Consider the following 21,537-nt stretch of genomic DNA (forward strand, 5'->3'; position numbering starts at 1 on the left):
AGTGTTTGACCTCCGGGGTCCAGGCTAAATCCAAAATCATGAGCTTTGTACTCTAGGCTCGGAATGACTAGACAATGACCTACCTTTCCAGCGGTCCTTCCTGCTCATGTCCTCAGCTAGCCAAGAGTAGTTCTGGTTCCCAGGACACCTGAGGCACCTCCCTGCCCCTGCATCTTTGCTCTGCTGGCTCTGGAATTCCTGTTCTCCCAGCTCCTCCAGCTCCACCTTGAAAGTTCTACTCCTCTTTCTGGAAGTCTTCCCTGATTTGCCCCCAGCCAATGAATAATTAGATAATTACAAACAATCTACTCCTGTTGGACACTCTCAAAGTGTTATATTTCATCTCTTTGTTTTAATTTCTCTTATTCTGACATGCCCTACCCATCAGAAGGCTTAGGAGAAAAGGTTTTTTTAAAAATTAATTAATTAATTTATTAATTTATTTATTTTTGGCTGCATTTGGGTCTTTGTTGCTGTGTGCAGGCTTTCTCTAGTTGCGGTGAGCGGGGCCTACTCTTCGTTGCCGTGTGCGGGCTTCTCATCACAGTGGCTTCTCTTACTGCGGAGCACGGGCTCTAGGTGCGTGGGCTTCAGTAGCTGTGGCATGTGGACTCAGTAGTTGTGGCTCGCAGGCCCTAGAGCGCAGGCTCGGTAGTTGTGGCACACGGGCTTAGTTGCACCGCGGCATGTGGGATCTTCCCAGACCAGGGCTCAAACCCGTGTCCCCTGCATTGGCAGGCAGATTCATAACCCCTGTGCCACCAGGGAAGCCCCAGGAGAAAAGTTTTGATATTTAATTATAGTAAGTCCCCTACATACGAACCTTTAAGTTGAGAAATTTCAAAGATGTGAACCTGCGTTAGCATGTCCAGTCACTTAAGTTAGTTCACGTGTCTGGCGTACATTGTCACGTGCATGCATCCTCTACAAGTGGGTGTGCTTTTGTGTACTTTACTGTACAGTACTGTAGAGCGTACAGTCGTACAGTATCCTTATTTCAAGCCCAGGATGTCTGGAAGCAAGCGCAAAAGCAGCAGTGATGTAGCCGGTACTGCTAAGAAGTGCCAGCTGTTGTACTGTACTACTGTACTTTTCAAGGTACTGCACTATAAGATTAAAAATGTTTTCTTTATTTTTTGTGTTTTTTATGTATTATTTGTGTGAAAAGTATTATAAACCTATTACAGTACAGTACTATATAGCCAATTGTGTTAGTTGGGTACCTAGGCTAACTTTGTTGGACTTAACGAACAAATTGGACTTACGAACGCTCTCTCAGATGGAACCCATTTGTATGTAGGGGACTTACTGTATAAGGAACTTGTGTGCAGAGACTGCGTGCAAAGCCCCGTCTCCAGCTCACCCCGCTACCACCACCGCCATTAAGCCCCAAGATCTGCCTTGTAGGTGCCAGATGAATATCAAGGCTTCTTTTTTTTTTTTTTTTAATTTATTTATTTTATTTTTGGCTGCGTTGTGTCTTTGTTGCTGCGGACAGGCTTTCTCTAGTTGCAGCGAGCCGGGGCTACTCTTTGTTGCTGTGCGCGGGCTTCTTCTCATTACGGTGGCTTCTCTGGTTGCAGAGCACGGGCTCTAGGCGCGCGGGCTTCAGTAGTTGTGGCGCGCGGGCTCTAGAGCGCAGGCTCAGTAGTTGTGGCATACGGGTTTAGTTGCTCTGCGGCATGTGGGATCTTCCCGGACCAGGGCTCGAACCCCTGTCCCCTGCATTGGCAGGTGGATTCTTAACAGCTGCCCCACCAGGGAAGCCCGTCAAGGCTTCTTGAGAGCTTTGACTTTAAGGGACTAAGCTGAGTTTATCCCAGCCAGGCTGAACTCAAACCTGGAAGGCCGTAGCTGGTTGGCTCACTGGGCAAAACTCCCCCATCTCTCTGCAGCCCCTCCGCAGGGCTCCACTCTTCCATAACATGGCCAGCATCTCTTAGCTGTGTCCTTGGTCACTCGGGGTCTCAGGGCAGGGCAGGTGAATGAACAAAGCACCCTCACTCCCCCTCCTGGGGGAGTGGATTCAGGTGCCAGCCCTGCTGGCTGGTGGGGGGATGCCAGCATCATCAGGAACAGGAAGAGATGCCCTGAGGGAGTGGCTCCTGGATTGGCTCATGCAAATTACTGCTGATGTTACCATCTTAAAACTTTAGACTCTAGAGGGCCCTTTTAGACACTAAAATCAACGGAGGAAACTGAGGCCCCGAGAAATATGGCTTGCCCGAGGACAAGGCAGAGAATGCCTTCGATAGGATCCAGGACAGCTAACTCTAACTTTGAGGACTGTTTTCCATTAAGCCAGAGATTTGCCACTAATGTTTGAAATGTTCTGATAAAAACACAAGTGAGCTATCACAAGGCTGCATTTTCCAAAGACTCCATTTTGCAGCTGTGCAAAAATGGGCCCTGATTTGTCTTGTCCTCTCAGCCTTTATGAATGTAGCATTTGAAGGGTAACATTTGCTGCTCTAGCCATCCCCACCTCGGTGCCATTTCCTTGGCAGAAGGGAGATGTGTGGGTCGTGTCTGCATCCACATATTTCAAACTCTGAGCCAAACCTCCATCACGGGAATGGACAAAATGAGAAAACGCTCACAGGTAATCTGCAGCAATGAGTCTTGTTGTGCTCTCTGTCACATCTTGCCATGTTTCTCTGGGAACATTCAAATAAGGAAGAGCTTCCATTTAAATCAAGAAAGAAGATTAGACTGTTTCCTTCTTATGACCAACCTGGGAACCTCTGCTGCAGAGTAAGTCAATGTAGAAAGGGATCTTCAGATGCTAAGACAAGACCATTATCTTCACTTTACAGACAAGGAAACAGAGGCTCAGAGCAGCTCAAAACCCATTAATTTGCAGTCAGACAAATGGGCCAGGCCCTGTGCTACATTCTGGAGATACAATGGTGGAGATACAATGGTGAACAAACAGACAAGGTTCTGCCCTCAAATTGCTTCCAGTCTCTCAGGAAAGAGACTGCCGGTAAGTTATATGAAGCTGAAAGGAAACAGACTATACCTCCCCAAATAATGCCACTTTGGCATAAGGATTGCTTTGAGCTGAATGCAGCTGAGAAACAGTAGACTGCAAGAAAAGCTCTCTGCTTTCCCCCTGTTTGCCTAAAAGCTGGGCATAAATTTCCCATGAGAAGGTGCCTCCCTTCCCTCTAGTACCAGGAAGGGCAGAATGACCCTTCTTCACTGGAGAGGACCATAGACTCTCATCAGTCCAGAGACGGCACGGAGAGGAATCCACGTCACAAAGCTTCCTAAAACAACCCTCATCTTCCATTAGTTTCCCTGTACATCTACCATCCCACAATGCACTGCCCCTAGATGCTCAGAGCCCTTCTCCTCTGTTGTGACACTTCTGCACAAATGTATTGTCCTTTGTATTAGCCTCGGGGTCTGACCACCTCTTTGGGGTTTTCCTTTAATTCTGTGAGGCCTTCAATATACATTTGAAATAGATCTCTTTATCCAGTTAATCTGTCTTCAGCAGTTTAATCTCCAGGGTCCCCCCAAAGACCTGAGAGGGTAGAGGAAAGTTTCCCTCCCCTTGGAGGGGACACCCAGTCCCAAGCCCTTTCTACTTCTCCAAGGTACTGACACCACACTCCTGAGTCGGGTGAATGGGATTGCCCAGGTTGGTTACTTAATCCTCAATTTTTATCGGCTCCTTTCGCCCAAATCTGATCTTGTCATCACCCCCACTGTTTCCCTAAAACATGCTTCCCATAAGGGAAGATGGAGATCTCGATCTCCATGGCCAGCGCTTCGTGGGTTTCTCAGTAGCATCTTGCAGGGTCACTAAGAGCCCAAAGCAAGCTGCCCAGCCCACATCTCATCTATGTCCTGATGATGGGGCTTGGCCCAAGAAACCGGAAGCCAAAGAGAGAGACAGCTTCAGGTTTGTGCTTATAGGACAATTACTTAGCCATGCAGACTATGCCAGGCTTTGATGGCTTCTGCAAAATGCCAAGCATTTCTAAGGAAGCTATCATTAAAGTCAGCCTTTTGACCTCTATTCATCCAAAGCACGTTTCCACATCCCCTCCAAGAATTCTTCACATTAGCCCAGAGTGCTGTGTCTCCATCCTATGGTTAAGCCCTGGCAGCTTTTGCTACCACAGCACCAATAAAATGCAGCAGGAGAAGCCACGGTGACTCTGATGAAGCAGGCTGCTGGAGATAGCATGGCAACTGATGCACAAAGACGCGTGTGTTTGTATGGGAACCTTGGGGACGCCGTGGAGTATTGTGGAGGTGGGGTGGCTTTGCCAGGCCCTCATGGTGGTGCCTCAGTGAATGTCACTGGATGTTGTGGGTGCCCAGCTGCAGCCCTGAGTCCTCTCAGCATTGAGTGACAGGTGTAACCCAGATGTGACTTAAGCTCACCTGCTTGGGTGTCAGGGACGGTCAATCATACTAGCAGTTTGCCCTGAAGTCTACCTTGCGTGCTGTGTGCCACATCCCCAGAACTTATTTGTACACTTTGACCAACATCTCCCAGTTCCCCACCCCCTTGAAGGCTCATTCTCTTAACTAACCGTTACTCTGCACTGTCTCCTGGGTGTCCTTCTGAGTTACTTAACATCTCGGAGTTCAGTTTTCTTGTTTGTGGAACGAAGACAATCACACTTTCTACATCATTGTTTTGAGGATTAAATAAGGTAGTGTATAGATTGGCACAACTTCTGGCACATTCTATGCTCTCAATAGAAAGTCTCAGGGTAGTTCCATCAACAGAAGACTGGATAAAGATGATGTGAGAGATACACACACACACACACACACACACACACACACACACACAATGGAATTCTACTCAGCCATAAAAAAGAAGGAAATCTTGCTATTGGCAGCAACCTGGATGGAGTTGGAGGGCATTATGCTAAGTGAAATAAGTCAGAGAAAGACAAATACTGTATGACATCGCTTATATGTGGAATCTAGAAAATACAACAAACCAGTGAATACAACAAAAAAGAAGCAGACTCGTAGATCTAGAGAACAAACTAGTAGTTACCGGGGGGGGGGGGGCACTACAGGGGTGAGGGAGTGGGAGGTACAAACTATTGGGTGTGAGGTAGGCTGAAGGATGTATCAACATGGAGAATGCAGCCAATATTTTGTAATAACTATAAATGGAGTGCAACATTTAAAATTGTATAAAAAAATAAAAATTATTTTTTAAAGTCTCAGAGTATTTAACCTTCTCTCCCAGCCTTCATGAAAAGCTTTCAGCATCTCAGGATGGAGTCCCAACAGCTCATAGACTTGAGTTCCTCAAAGGATGTCTTCCATTTGCCTTATAACCAGAGCAAAACCAAATGGTTCCAAGAGGTGGGAAAAGGCCAGTCCATGGAAGGTCTGTTGAGGACACGTGAAGAGCCTGAACAGACAGGGAACTAGACGCAGGCTCTTTACTCCCTCAGGGTAAAGAGGACAGAGTCCTGTTCCATTGTTTGCACAGGGAGAAAATTGCTGGTATGAGGTCACACAAAAGGAACTTGAAGGAACGAGAACTCCCAGGCTGTACATCTCAGCCTGCGTCAGCCCAAAGAGCCCTATGTCTCCTGGTTAATGCCGATTCTTGTATTTTATTTTGTACCAAAAGGAACACAAGTTCTCTGTGACAGTTAGATAAACAACCCCGAGGCTTAGCAGAGGATGCTCAGATTTCCAAAATAATTTTTTTCTTAGCAGGGCAAAGGAAGCTAGAAAAAGAAACAAGTCAGGTATGTTTCTTCTCTCCTGATGAAGAAAAAAAAACCTGCTCTGGAGGAATCCTCCAGATGTTTCCAGGATGAGAGGATAAACCACTGAAATCACCCTGGACCAAAAGCCTCCTGTTCTCATAGGACAATGCTCCCATTTTAAGGGAGGGATTCTGGTCAGAAAATGGACAATGATTCTTTTTATTTTGAACAACAGAATGAGAATTTAGGAGTTGGTTCTGGTTTTAAAATTCATTCCATCCTCTTTTCCTCAGTCACCACGTGCAATTATTTATCCGCCATTCCATCTCCCCCAACCCTCCCCTCACCCACTCTTTTTTTTTTTTTATTGAAGTATAGTTGGTTTACAATGTTGTGTCAGTTGCTGCTGTACGGCAAAGTGACAGCCATACACACATATATATTCTTTTTTAAACATTCTTTTCCATTATGGTTCATTCCAGGAGATTAGATGTAGTTCCCTGTGCTATACAGTAAGACCTTGTTGTTTATCCATTCTAAATGTAATAGTTTGCATCTACCACCCCCAAACAACTAGTCCATCCCTCTCCCTGCCCCCATCCCCCTTGACAACCACGAGTCTCATCTCTACGTCTCCCTCACCCACTCCTGAAGTCTCCCCATCTCACTCATGCTGTGAGCGTGGAGGCACCCAGCTGGCCACCAAGACAGTGAGCTTCCAACCAAGCCCTAATGTCCATGTCCAGTTTAACTTTGACCCCTACTGGTAGGGCTGGTTGACAAGAGACAGCGATGGCTGTTAAGGCACCATCTGGAGTCAAGGTCACTTAGAGGCTGGCAACACCTAAACAAAATGCCATCAGCTAAAAGAATTAAAAAGTGGAGTGTGGGGAAAGGACTTGGGAGTGGGGAGGGACGGGTAGAGATGGCTGTTATTCGTCAAAAGTTTGGTGGTGCCATCTGATGTTTCAAGCTATGTACACGTTCTTGCTTTGATAAATATCAAGACTGTCGTTTTCTAGAGAAAAGGTTTGGGAGGGCAGAGTGCCTAGTTTAGTAGATGTGAAATGTTTGAAATATCCAGAAAGCCTTGGACCAAATAGAAACTACAGTTCCCACCCACGCAGTGGCTGTTCCTTGACACTTTCTTGGGGTGCAGGGGGAGACTCGCAGACCCAGGACACTCCTCCACGCCCATGGCTTCATCCCACAGCCTGCTCCACCCTCAGTCTGTCCTTTCCCTTTTTGGCCTTTTGAATATTCAACAGAGCCTAATTTAAAGGCCTTTCTTTGTAATCGCTGTGGCTGCCAGACGGTCCCTAATCTAAAAAGTACTTTGGATTCTGTCCAGAAGTTTGAAATTCCACGTATTGTGGTCAGTGCAAATGTTAGGTTGTTTTGACAACTGCATCTTAAGAGTAAGGACTAGCATTTTCAGGGTCCTTCGCTTGGCTTTCTGACTTACACAGACTTGGATGTCACAATACCTGGGTGTCTATAAGGCTTTTACTATTTTTCAACTGAAGACCTAATATTTTTTCCTTGTCCTCAGGGAACAACAGTAAGGCATCCTTGAAATGACCTGAATTCAAAGCACTTGATGAAATTACTATGCTGATTATGTTCTGAAGGAAAGAATTTCTCCTCTCTGCAAAGATACAAACACATGCTGGATAAGCTTTTGTTTGGGGAGCTGTAAAGGAGATTCATGTCTGTTCAGATATTTGCACAAGTGACCCTTAAACTTTGTTCAAACCCTCGGATCCAATGGTTATAGGTCTCTAATTGGTTGTTTATACTCAAGGACCATGCAGGGTGGGGAGATGCAAATTCCTGGGGCTCTCCGAGGGGAGGTGAATTACATCAGACACTTTTTATCAGACAAAATTCCTAGAATTTTGAGCCAAAATGTTTAGCAAGCAGAGACACCTGTCTTAGAGCATGGAGGAAAGGCATTTTAGGTGCAAATAAATAAATTTAATGCAGCAATGAAAATAACAAAGTACAGCTGTACACAATAGGATGATTCTTCTGGACACAATGTTGAGCAGAAAAAGCAGATATGAGAGAATTTGCACTTGGTGGTGGCCAGACTGGTGTGTTCTTGTGACAATTTATTGAGCTTAGGCTATGACCATGCACTCTTTTGTATGTACATTATAGTTCAATACGTTTTTAACAGTACACCATGTGACTCTATTTGTTAGGTTCTCCCCAAAAAGCCAAAATCAAACTATTGTTGAGTAATACATATAAAAGTAGTAAAAATATAAACAGCCACCTTAGCAATCACCTTCGGGATGCAGGAAGGGGCTTGTGATCGGGAGTGGGTGGGATTGAGGGCTGCAGTTAGGGGACCTTCTTTACCACATCTTCTGTATCCATTCATCTGTTGATGGACATTCAGGTTGTTTCCATGTTTTGGCTATTGTGAACAGTGCTGCAATGAACATAGGGGTGAATGTATCTTTTTGAATTACAGTTTTGTCCCGGTATATCCCCAGGAGTGGGATTGCTGGATCATACGGTAATTCTATTTTTAGTTTTCTGAGGAACCTCCATACTGTTTTCCACAGTGACTGTACCAGTTTACATTCCCACCAACAGTGTAGGAGGGTTCCCTTTTCTCCACACCCTCTCCAGCATTTATTGTTTGTAGACTTTTTCATGATGGACATTCTGACCCATATGAGGTGATACTGGGGACCTTCTGAAATGCCAGTAAGTTCTATATCTTGGCCTGGATGGTGCTTATACAAGCATTTGCTTTATAACTCTGCTTAACTGAATATATAAATTTATATACTTAGACAAAATAATTTACTAGATTCAAACCAATCTAAATTTTTATCAGTAGGGGACTAAATTAATTATAATCTAGTCATTTAATGTATTACGAACCATTAAAAATGAGGTAGCTGTGGTCCTTTATCCTTATAAGGATCTGAGGTCCAAATTGTGTCCGAAAATGACAAAAGTCATGTTAGAAATGAATCTAGTATTATACCACTTACATATATAGCAGCCCCCCTCTTATCCATGGTTTTGCTTTCTGTGCTTTCAGTTACCTGTGGTCAACTGCAGTATGAAATATTAAATGGAAAATTCCAGAAATAAGCAATTCATAAGTTTTAAATTGTGCACTGAGTCGTGTGATGAACTCTCGCTCCGTCTGGCTCCTTCCCACCCAGTACAAAACTCATCCCTCTGTCCAGGGCCTCCACACTGTATATGCTCCCCACCTGTTAGTCACTTGATGGCCATCTTGGTTATCAGATCGACTGTTGCAGTATCACAGTCCTGTGTTCAAGTAACCCTTATTTTACTTGATAATGGTCCCAAAGTGCAAGAGTAATGATGCTGGCAATTCAGATATTCTTACTGAATGTAATTTATGAATTAAACTTTGCCATCAGTATGTATGTATATATAGGAAAAAACATAGCATATATAGGGTTCAGTACTGTCCATGGTTTCAGGCATCCACTGGTCTTGGAATGCACCCCCCCAACGGATAAGTGGGGGACTACTGTATGCAGAAAATATCTCTAATCTTTGGAAAACAGACAAGAAACTAGTCAATGATGTCTTAAGAAGGAGAATAGGAACCAATTTTGTATCATGTGCATTTGTCACCACTCAAATAGAAAAGAGCATTTATTATGAAAACGTTTGCTGATTGCATGGTTCTTTCCAGATTTTATGTCTAGGCTCACCTTTTTGTAAAGTACTTCAGCAAAAAAGAGGTACTGGCATTCAAATACAGCTGCCTGACCATGGCCATGTTCATTACACAAGGACTCTTCTAAGCAAACATTTCTCAGGCACATATTTTGAACCTGGTGCTGTTAGGCACTGTAAAAATAAAGGTAAATGGGACAAAACTGGAGCTCTCATGGAAGACAGTGAGGAGGAAGAAGGAGGAAAGGAGACCATTTGGTGCCACTGGAAAGTCTCTTCATGCAGCTGTTCAATTCTGCTAGAGTTCAATTATGTGGTTGGGTCATAGCCCTTGTCTTGACGAGTCTTAGAAATCAACTAGAGGAGTTTCATACTAGACAAAGTACTATTACTTCAGTGGTAGCATCTTCGTCTTTCTGCTCCTCTGAAACTCTTTCACTCTCTCCGTTCTTTCATTCTGTTTCCAAGAAGGCGTAGATGAGATCCTGGGCCTTTCATGTCTGCTCTGTTTGAGATGATTCCAAGGACATTGAAAATGCAACAGATAATGCAGTTGAGGTGCTGAGAACCCCAAATAGTGTGGAAAAAAAAAATTAGCAGAGGACATTTCCTGTCCACAGATGGGACAAATTTTCAATTCTCCCTGAGGAGTACTCTAGCACTCCTGAAAACTGTCCTAGTACTCTAGCACTCCTGAGGAGTACTCTAGTACTAGTACTAGACTCTAGTACTCCCGAGGAGTGTTCCAGTGTTCCAGTATTCTAGTACTCCTGAGGAGTACTCTAGTACTTCTAGTACTTCTAGTACTCTAGTACTTCTAGTACCCTTATAGTACTAGAGAGGAGGAGGACAGGCCAACAGATCACCTGTGTGAAGAGAGAAGTCTTGCCTTCTGCTTGTTGTCATGATTCTGATTTATCTGTGGTTACCTTTTGAAAACCATTTCCTAAAGAAATTCAGCCATTTCCCAAAACAGCTTTTTAAGTGGCTATAAAAGATTTCGGTCATTTTTCTCCCCCAGTTTTACTGAGATATAATTTTATTGAGATATCATTGACATATAACCTTGTATAAGTTTAAGGTGTACAACATAATGCCCTGATATATGCATATACTGCAAAATGTTTACCACAATAAGAGTGGTTAATCCATCGCCACACGGTTATATTTGTTTTCCTTGTAATGAGAACTTTTAAGATCTATTCTCTTCTTAACTTTCAAATATACAATACGGTGTTGTTAACCATAGTCACCATGCTGTACATTACATCTCCAGAACTTATTTATCTAAAACTGGAAGTTTCTACCTTTTGATCACTTTCACCCAGTTCTCCCACCCATCACCCTCCGCCTCTGGCAACCACAAATCTGATCTCTATTTCTATGAGTTTGGGTTTTTAAATTTTCCACATGTAAGCGAGTTCATACAGTATTTGTCTTTCCTTCTCTGATTTATTTCACTTAGCATAATGCCCTCAAGGTCCATCCGTGTTGTTGTAAATGACGTGATTCCTGTTTTTTTATGGCTCAGTAGTATTTCATTGTGTGTATATATACACACCACATTGTCTTTATCCATTCATCTGTCTTAGGTTGTTTCCATGTCTTGGCTATTGTAAATAATGCTGCAATGAACATGGTGGCGCAGATAACTCTTCGGGATAGTGATTTCATTTCCTTCAGATATATACCTAGAAGTGGGATTGCTGGATCATATGGTAGTTCTACTTTTAATTTTTTGAGGAACCTCCATACTGTTTTCCACAGTGGCTGCACGAAATGACGTTTCCACTGGCAGTGCACAAGGCTCCCGACTTGGATCATCTTAAAGGACAGAGGTTTAGAAGCATTTCGTTGTTGCAGTGATCCAAACCCATGTACCTCATTTCTTCATCAAAATCCCATTTGCTGCTCTTGCCAGGCAGAGAATATTGATGATGGGGCTGAGAGGTGTAGGTGAGGAGAAAGGGGTCTTCCTGAGGTGAATGGCAAGTGGTGGAAGGGTGGTAGCTGTTAAAATCCACATGCACCTTCTCTTCATAAAGTTCACCCCCTTGATTTGGCCAGAAGGAGTGACAGCTAGTTTTGGCTGCTGGTGGTTCCATGGGAATCTGCTGGAGAAAGGGTTCTGAAGAGCTCTGGGAAGGGGAGAAGTCATAAGGCCAGCTGGTCAGAGGAAAAGGGTAACTGGGACAACTGTTGTCATTGGAAGGATTTCTCCCCAAAGCAACATTCTTATTCCATGTTTGCAGATCACTGTAATCAGAGAAGACTCCAGAGGCAGGAGGCTGAAGCAGGTCCTGGCTGCTGGAGACCCGACTATTGGATAAATCGCATTTCTCGTAGAGCTGAGTGGGGCCCAAGGTGGGAGTGGGGTTTCTGGGGTCAGAGGTTCTCCCCAAACCATAACTCTCAGAGGAGGATGAGCCATCATTCAGTGCCTTCTGCTGGGGAATGTTACCTATTAAATGTCCACTGTAACTACCAGGCGATTGGACACCTTCCTGGAAAGACCAAGTTAAACTTTCCCAACTTTGTGTTTCACCTGGAAGAGGCTGGAGAGGAAAGAGAAAAGCTCATGTTAATAAGTTAAACTGACCTAACTACCCCAGACACCCACGAGTGACCTTGCACAAAGAAGTGCTCTGCAGATTTTCTTCATTCCTTGCATACTTGAAGCACAAACACACACAGGGCTTTGCACAAGCACCCAAGGCCTGCAAGAACTAAAGGCTGCTGCCATTTCCGTTTGAAATCTGACCAACCAGGAAGGGACGAATTGCCCTTTACTCAGACAGGAGTGTGTTTAAAATGTTTCCCCTCAAACGCAAGTCTGGTATCCTAACTGACTCTGTGAGAAACTTGTAAGGGGCTATTTAAGAAAAATCAAACCACAGCTGCAAAGTTTTAGCTTATCCTCAGTATAACTCTCAGGGGAACCTCATTTCCCTCCTTGACTTTTCTATTTTTTAGTGCTGTGTGGATTCCATGAGACCAGGGCTTATTTTTTTTCTCAAGAGACTTTGAACTCATTTTGTTAAATTGTAGATCTCTGGAATACGAGGTGGTCAATTTATTTTTATCAATGGAGAAAGTATATTGTCCTCCAGTTAATCGCAAGAAAAGAATCTGGTTGAGAATTAAGTTATCCTCTTGTTTATGTAAAACTATCGACCAACGGGGTTGGAGAGACTGTGACCAGGTAGGGTGAGCGGGAGGAAATACCCTTCAACTTCTCCCAGGGCTGGGAGATGGGATAAGACCAGTCATTAGGATTCAGGGGCTCCTATTTCCCTACAACAGACTCAGATTACAATTTTTTTTCTTAAGGTACTTTAGAGCCTCCAGGGCTGGACTGGCTTCATTTCTGTACTCCTGAAATGTGGAACACTGGACAGTAGAAAAAGTATAGGAAATAGTAACACTATTAAGCAGACAAACCCACAAACCTACAGTATGACACCCACAAAGCCATGAACTTCACATCACAGTTTGACTGCGGGAAGAAGCCTCCACCCCCGCATCCCTGGATGAACACTGTTTCCAGAAACTGCCTGGGTATTTCACCTCGGTGGAGTGCGCTAAGGAATCATCTGCTTTAGGGAAGAATGAAAAAGCACGGGGCTCATAGTTTGTGCAGATCATTTCATTTTGGTTCTATCAGAAATACAGAGTGATTGAGTTATTTGTAGTGAGGTGGATGGACCTAGAGTCTGTCATACAGAGTGAATAAGTCAGAAAGAGAAAAACAAATACCGTATGCTAACACATATATATGGAATCTAAGAAAAAAAAAAAAGGTCATGAAGAACCTAGGGGTAAGACGGGAATAAAGACAGACCTACTAGAGAATGGACTTGAGGATATGGGAAGGGGGAAGGATAAGCTGGGACGAAGTGAAAGAGTGGCATGGACATATATACACTACCAAATGTAAAATGGATAGCTAATGGGAAGCAGCCGCATAGCACAGGGAGATCAGCTCGGTGCTTTGTGACCACCTAGAGGGGTGGGATAGGGAGGGTGGGCGGGAGGGAGACGCAAGAGGGAAGAGATATGGGAACATATGTATATGTATAACTGATTCACTTTGTTATAAAGCAGAAACTAACACACCATTGTAAAGCAATTATACTCCAATAAAGATGTTAAAAAAAAAAAGAAATACAGAGTGCCAAACATAGGTTAAGTACTAATTTGAGTCTCTTTTAAATTGTAGTAGGGAAGATGATTCTGAAATTCTATGGACTTTACAGTTGAGGGCATGCTACAAAGATGGTAGAAATTAAGAGGAAACCCGCAGATTCAGTTTCTTTGGCAGAGGCTGACTCACAGGTGAGCCTGAAGGTATGTGATTTTCGGCTTCATTTGTAGGTAAGGGACAGGGAAATTTACTGCCACCACCACAGGGGTGGCAAGTCGTCGTATGTTTTGAAGCTGCATGGGGCAAGGTTACCTTTATCTGTGGGCCCTGTTTCAGCTTCGAGGAGACAGAGGAAGATGCCGAGTGCGTTTTCTTCATTGCTCTTCTGGCCTCGGCTTCCAATTTGGTTTCTGGCTTTGGATGATCATGCTCTCCCTTTGACTTAGAGGAGATGAAGCGGTGAAATAAATAACTAGATGCACTTCACGGTGTGTAAAGCTTTATCCTGTGCCCTGCCATCGGACTGGGTATTGCTGCAGTTGACTACTAAGACAAGATTGGAGCAACCTTTTTTTTGTTTTAATTAATTTTTATTGGAGTATAGCGGCTTTACAATGTTGTGTTAGTTTCTACCGTACAGCAAAGTGAATCAGCTATATGTATATATATATCCCCACTTTTCTGGATTTCCTTCCCATTTAGGTCACCACAGTGCATTGAGTAGAGTTCCCTGTGCTATACAATAGGTTCTTATTAGTTATCTACTTTATACATAGTATCAATAGTATAAAAAAATAGCGTATATATGTCAATATATATGGGAGATATGTATATGGAGATATATGTATCTCCCAGTTCATCCCACCACCCGCCCTTTCCCCCCTGGTGGAGCATTCTTTTAAGATCCTCCCAAGCCCACCATGCACTCTCCTGCTTGCCCATCTGCCTTTGCTGACGATACTCCTTCCTTGCGTGGTGCCTCTCCCCAGCCTGGCCAAGTCACATTCATAGTGATGACAAGTAATGCTGATTACATACTTTCTCCCTGAACCTTCGGCACAAGGCTGTGAGGGCTATACCATTATCATCCTCACCAGGAGGCGTGGAGGGGTTATACCACCTGGGAAACCTCCCCTAGTACGTGCGGTTATACCACCTGGGAAACCTCCCCTAGTACGTGCGGTTATACCACCTGGGAAACCTCCCCTAGTACGTGCGGGAGGTAGGATTCAAAGTGTGCCAGAGCCAGCCAGGCCGAAAGTCACCTGTTGGCCATTCAGGAATTTGTGAGCTGGTTGTTAAAAACAGCTTGACACTTTGCTGTACACCTGAAACTAACACAACATTGTAAACCAACTATACTCCAATAAAATTAAAATTAAAAAAAATATTTGATGAAGAAACTGAATGAACAAATTTCAGCTCATCTTGCACACTTCTACCAAAGAAATCTTTCCAGAGAACCTCTGTCAAGCTTAAAATCTTCTATTCTCTTTTACCTTCAATATTAATTTTTAATGTGTTTTGCCATGAAACCCCATGTTCAATCTTATGATCGTATAATTAGTATGAAAGAATATATAGTAAAATAATTAGCTTTTTCAAACAAACAAACAAACAAAACGGCTTGATGTCAGCCATGATGGGAACAGTTATATCCCAGAAACTAGCAAACCCTACACATCAGAACATTTTCTTTTCAGAGGCAGGTTTAGCATGGACTCAAACCCAGGCAGTCCAACTGTCAGACGCCACTGTTTCTACCACCTCCCCCATGAGGACTTCTTAACACCACATTTTACAGAAAGCTGGGGCTTAGGGGAGTAAAGCAACGTGTCCATGTTTACAGAGCTGGGTCTGCGGAAGGCCAGTGCTTGCCTAAGTAGATTACTGACCGCAGCATCCCCTTCGGAGCCTGAGGCCGCCCCTGTCCTGGGCTCCAGCCCCTGACTCCTCTCTCAAGGTTTGGGGTACAGACGTTTGCTCGCCCAGAGGGTCCCCCAGGGAGGGTGCAGGCTCCCCTCCACCTGTGCATTTCCTGGAGGAAACTCCTGCTGGTGCTCTGTGAAGAGTTCCTGAATTAAAGAGAAATGGAATCTCTAACTCAAATCCAACCTGGAAAAATATGAAGCGTCCGTCGTGCCTCCAGAAGTTAGTGACAGGAAAGCCCCCGTGGCCTCGGCAGGGAATGAGCTTCAGGGGCCCATCGCAGTTGGGACAGCGTTTCCCTACAAAGGAGCAGAGGAAGGTGACCTGAGTCTGTGCGGCCCTGCCGATTTCAGATTCCTGGGTGGCAGAGAATCCACCTGGGCACAGTTTTATAGGCTTTCATACACTGGGCATGACCCCTGAGCCTAGGAGGCCAGACCACCAAAGCAGCCCAGGTCACTCTCACACGTGGTAGAGGAAGCAGTTGCCTACAGGGTGGGATATTTTACAGGACAGGGGAGAGCTCCTTTGAGCAAAAAAAAAAAATCCTTCCCTCCTTATTTACTGATACTTGAAATTCTTTGTAGAGAAGCAGAAGAAAATTCTTTCACTTCACAATTAGAACTAAGGGTCAAGGAGCAAAACCACATGACGCAGCTACTAAAGTTTCACTAAAGTGTAAATGACTGATACCAGATCCTGCCCTGAGAGCAAGTTTTGAAAACAAATTGCAAGGAAAGAACATGAAGTAACTTGAGGTCTGAAGTGGGCAAGGCACAGGGAATGCCAAATGCATCTATTTCACAATCTGATGAATATGATAAACAAACAAAATGAAGAATTATCTCAGCATGTGATTATGGCATGAACCTAAATGGCATGGAATTGAGTCTAACCTCAGAGTCAGTCCCGGCTCCCACTCCAGATCAAAGCACTCACTGAGATCATTTTGGGGACCCCATTCCCCAAGATGTGAGGTGGCAAGCGTGATACACAACTTCCTCTTAAACTTTAGTTGGGTGTGCTGGTGAATTAATGTTAGTTCCCTAAGTGATGTGTCTTCCTTTTAACAGAGGCCCCGAGTCAGGCGTCTGAACCCAAGGGAGGTTAATGGTGGGTGCCCTGGGCGTGGCAGATCTTTGGGACGGATACCAGAGCCCAGGGAGCTGTCTGGCTCTCCTTAAAATAATCTAAAGAACCGGCCTTGGTCTCCACCACCCTCCAGTGCGAAGGATGGGCCCGTGGGAGGTGCGGGGACGTCGTGGCCCCTCGGGGCAGGAGCCCCACTCACTCTGTTGCTTCTGCCGGGCCTTGTCGCAGATGGCAGGCCTCAGGTAGACCTTGCGGCCCTCAGCGACTAGGCAGTCGCGGCTGCAGACCACCACGCCCAGGCAGGACTTCTTGAGGATGCGGGAGTTGTGGTTGTTGGTGTTGCGCATGGCCCAGCTGCTCACGTGCCGCTGCGCGTTTCTGTCCTCCGAGCTGTAGATGTGCTTCTCGTAGGCATCTGGCCACTCCTGGAACCAGTCCGTCTTTTTCACATTCTGATGAAAACACAGAGAATATTATTATAGTTTCAGCTGGAAAACACCACTGTGCTTAAAGCTGCTTTTGGCGCTTGAGAGCTGGGCGCGAGACCTTTAGCAAAGACCGAGCTGGATTTCACTCCGCCGTGGCGGTCTGAGCGCGCACAGCACAGCCGCGAGCACGGGATTCCTGGGTCCACCCAACATGTGCTCCCTGGACCAGAGTGAGGTGTGATGCCGCCCCTCTACCCCGACTGATGTTTCTCTAGCCTTTGGTGGTAAGAGTGAGGACCGTTTCACTGAGAATGTTGGAGGGTGCAGTAACATGATTGTGCTCTTGCACAATGACGGTGGACGGCACTGGGGCAGAGCAGCGAGATAATGTCTCTCGCCGGGCGGTGGTTACCGTGTTGGGAAAGCGGAGGGTTTATACAAAGCCACCTGAGACACGCGGTGGAAGGCTGGAGAGCCGCTTTCTCCCCCGTGGAGATTTTCTCCCCTTTGCTCTACACTCATGTTCATGCACCTCAAACAGGGCAGAGGGGTAAGGAAGAGTTTACTTTGACTGGAAACGTCTATGTTCTTGCCCAGGACGGGCACAATTCCCTGCCCATGAATAGCTAACTAAACTCTCCTTTGAGTGGGCAGAGACACAGGATACTCAATCCTTATAGCATAAGTTATTTGGCTTTCTGTGCCTCAGTTTCTTTATCTGCATAATAGGGATAACTAGACCTGCCTACCTCAAGTGGGTCTGAGAATTAAATAGGATAATATATAAAAATTACTTAGCACAGCACCTAGCCTGGAGGGAGCTCAGAATAAATGTTAGTCACTGAAGTTGTGGATCAAAAGGATGTGGTGTTTGACAGATTCTTAGGGTGAGAATCATTAAGGGGTCTCAGTAGTCAAACTTAGGCTGTGCCCCCCCCCCCCCGTAGCTTCCAGAGCCTTGGTATAAGAACATTTTCAACAAGAAGATTCTAGAAGGTTATGGTAGAAGATTCTAGACTCCAGGAAGAGAGATCAGGGTGCCTCTCCTTTGCTTCCCCAACAAGGAAACACAGCATAGGATAGGAAAGGAAAGACAAGATGTTTGAGAAGGAAAAAAAGCAAACATCATTAGGATGGAAGCACAACTCAGGGAAATCGGTGTCTCTTCAGTTAGATTTCAAGTTTAGAACATGCCAAAGAACTTTGTAACATGAGACTCGGGGCAGGTGACTGTCTCTGAAGCCGAATTTTGCTCTTCTCTAAAATGGGGACATTGATAAAACATGTGTCACAAAAGTACTGTGGAGAGCAGATGTGTTGTGAACTGTAAATTTTATGTAGTTAATGATAGTTGTCATTTGTACGGAACTTCATGGGAACTGAGGTGGGTCTGAGGAAATAGAAATGAGAGGTTTTATGTACATGAGAGGTAGTACTAGTTAATAGCGAAGAGTTGTGGTCTGAAAACTAGGGCCATGGGCCTAATCCAGCCCAATGCCTGTTTTTATAAATCGAGTTTTATTGGAACCCAGCCATGTTCATTCAAGTGTTGTCTGTGGATACATTTACACACCATGGCAGAGTCCAGTAGTTGCAGCCGAGACTGTATGGTCCACAAAGCCTAAAATATTTCCTATCTGGTCCTTCACAGAGAGCTTACCAGCCCCTGGTAAGAGCACAGCCTGTGAAGGCCCTGGGTGAGGGCCTTACAATAGTTCCTTCCCTCTCAGGGCTCCACTTCCTGCTCTGTGAGATGGAGGCCACAGGAGTACCTGCCTGGCAGGGATGTTGTGAAGAAAGACTGAATGAGTTAGCACACACAGAGCATTCAAAGCAGTGCCTGCTATTCACAACAGCCAAGACATGGAAGCAACCTAAGTGTCCATCAACAGATGAATGGATGAAGAAGATGTAGTATATCTATACAATGGAATATTACTCAGCCATAAAAAAGAATGAAATAATGTCATTTGCAGCAACATGAATGGACCTAGAGATTGTCATACTAAGTGAAGAAAGTCAGAGAAAGGCAAATACCATATGATATCACCTATACGTGGAATCTAAAAAAAAAAAGATACAAATGAACTTATTTACAAAACAGAAATAGACTTACAGACATAGAAAACAAATTTATGGTTACCAAAGGTGGGGGGGTTGGATAAACTAGGAGTTTGGGATTAGCAGATATAAACTACCATATATATAATAAACAGCAAGGTCCTACTGTATATCACAGGGGACTATATTCAATACCTTGTAATAAACTATAGGGGAAAAGAAAACAAAAACAAAAACAGGGAATTCCCTGGTGGTCCAGTGGTAAAGAATCTGTCTTCCAATGCAGGGGACGCGGGTTCGATCCCTGGTCGGGGAACTACGATCTCACATGCCGCGGGGCAACTAAGCCCACGCGCCACAACTACTGAGCTCGTGCGTCTCAGTGAGAGAGCCCGTGTGCTGCAGTACAGAGCCCACATACCCTGGAGCCTGTGTGCCACAACTAGAGAGAGAAAACCCACATGCTACAACTAGAGAGAAACCCGCGCGCCGCAACGAAAGATCCCACGTGCCACAACTAAGACCCGACGCAGCCAAAATATAAATAAAATAAATAAATAAAATAAATAAATATTTTTTAAGAACCCAGTGTCTGGCATAGGGAACTGTATTCAATATCCCGTAATAAACCATAATGGAAAAGAATATGAAAAAGAATATATATACACATATATATGTATATATATGAATCACTTTGCTGTATACCAGACACAACATTGTAAATCAACTATACTTCAATTTTTAAAAACAAAATGAAATAAAACCAGTGCCTGGCACACAGCAAGTTCCACGTCAGTGTTAGCTGTTACTCTGTCGGATCTGGGGCCACACACACCAGCCAGTATGGTTGTGAGGGCCACCAGCTTTTAGGACAGAGATGACTCCCCAGAGAGGTCACTTCATGCTCTAAACCTTGTTAAGCCAAATGCAAGACAGGAGTCCAATCCCCTATAAAACAAAAGCTTAATTGGTGCAAATCTTGTTAGTGACCTTCTTTCTCACAGCAGTGACAATGCCCCTCCGGTGCTGCCCTGTGGTGTGGGAAGGGAATGCTGCTCGAAAAGGGCAGGGAGAAGGGGGATGGCATCTAGAGGAGTCCCCTCTGGTCCATCGGGCAATTACAGTCGAGTGTCTAGGAAAGAGGCCTGGCCAGGCCAAGATGCTGAATGAGCTGTTTTTTCCAGTTCTTCCCCTCTCTCCCCGACTTGCCTGGTAATTCTGAGCTGGACGAGACTCAATGCCCGGGGTGAGGAGAAGACCTCAGGCAACCCCGCAGACAGCCCTGTCTCCTTCCTCCGCCCCCTTCTCTTCTCTTCCTTCTGACCTAAAGCTCTACACAGTGCTCTCTTGTCTTCTGCCACAGAAATGCCACAGAAAACATAATATTTTATCTTCTGAAATAATAAAAATGTAGGTTAAAACGTTAAAATATGGACCTTTAGCAATTTGGACTGTGGATTTGAATTCTTCAAATACAAAGCACAGTTGTCAGGGCAGCAGAGAAAAGGGTGAGGTGGACGTGAAGGAAAGCTGAGATTTTCATGTTTTAAAGGTGAGGGGCCCCTTCAGGCTGGTCAGTGGCATAGATTTCACCAACCAGGAGGAACGACAGTGCCTGTGAGAGCGGCTCAAACACTCCAGTTAAAGCAAGTACTCCCTGCCTGTGGAGGAAGAAATGAGCTCCACCGTCTTTTCTCTCTCTCTCTCTCTCAGGTTAATGTATATTTTGATCTCCCTTTGAGGTTTCCTCTTTGATGGATTATTTAGAAATATATTGTTTAGTTTCCATGTATCTACAGATTTTCCTGTTGCCTTTTGCTATTAATTTCTAGTTTGCATCCATTGTAGTTGGAGAACACATTCTGTGTTTTTGATTATTTTAGCATTGTTGAGGTTTGTTTTAAAGCCCACAAAACGTTCTACATTCCAAGGTCTGTTAAGCTTTTTTTTTTCAACACCTCCTCCACTGGTACCCTAGTTTTCCAGTTCCATTAATAACACAGTAATAAGTTTGACAAAGTATGACCTCAAGAAAATTACTTAGGAGTAAGTGTATTTACATCAAGATATTCTCTTGGCTATTTATTTATGATGAGTCTTTTGACCTGGATGCTTAGTGAGATTTTTGACATTTTTTGACATTGCAGTTATGAGAAAACCCAGATTCCAGTGATGCAAAGGAACCCAGGTGTCAAATGAATGATAAGGAACTCTGAAAAGCTCCCAAATTTAAGGCACTAGAGAGTAAAATTTTAAAAGGAAGAATAATTATTTCTTAATCTTGTTTAGCAAATCCCCACAAAACATTTTTTTCTTTTCAGATCTTCTGTTTATTTTAATTTCTAACTTTTCATGAGTAACTCTTTGTTTTTACTCTTGGTTAAGAAGTTTATAATTTAAAGGGAATATTCTTAAGGTCTCCAACACGTAAATATAACAAATTTATATTTTATAATCTCATGGGTAATATCATTGGGGGTTTAATGAATATTTCTGT

At 44.2% G+C, this 21,537-nt stretch overlaps 1 protein-coding gene across 1 annotated transcript in view; it reads right to left on the reverse strand.

Moving 5' to 3' along the window:
- Positions 1-1,878: 1,878 nt before the first annotated feature.
- GCM1 (glial cells missing transcription factor 1) overlaps positions 1,879-21,537 on the reverse strand; it is a 33,383-nt gene continuing 13,724 nt past the window's right edge. Inside the window, exons 3-6 of the mRNA XM_082346309.1 lie at positions 16,751-17,003; positions 15,646-15,758; positions 13,843-13,971; positions 1,879-11,941 (exon numbers count right to left, since the gene is read on the reverse strand). Of these exons, the coding sequence (XP_082202435.1) occupies positions 11,207-11,941; positions 13,843-13,971; positions 15,646-15,758; positions 16,751-17,003 (1,230 nt within the window). The 3' untranslated portion in view covers positions 1,879-11,206. The remainder of the gene's footprint in view (positions 11,942-13,842; positions 13,972-15,645; positions 15,759-16,750; positions 17,004-21,537) is intronic.

Source organism: Balaenoptera borealis (assembly GCF_965194805.1).
Source record: "Balaenoptera borealis genome assembly, chromosome: 12".
Lineage (NCBI taxonomy): Eukaryota > Metazoa > Chordata > Mammalia > Artiodactyla > Balaenopteridae > Balaenoptera > Balaenoptera borealis.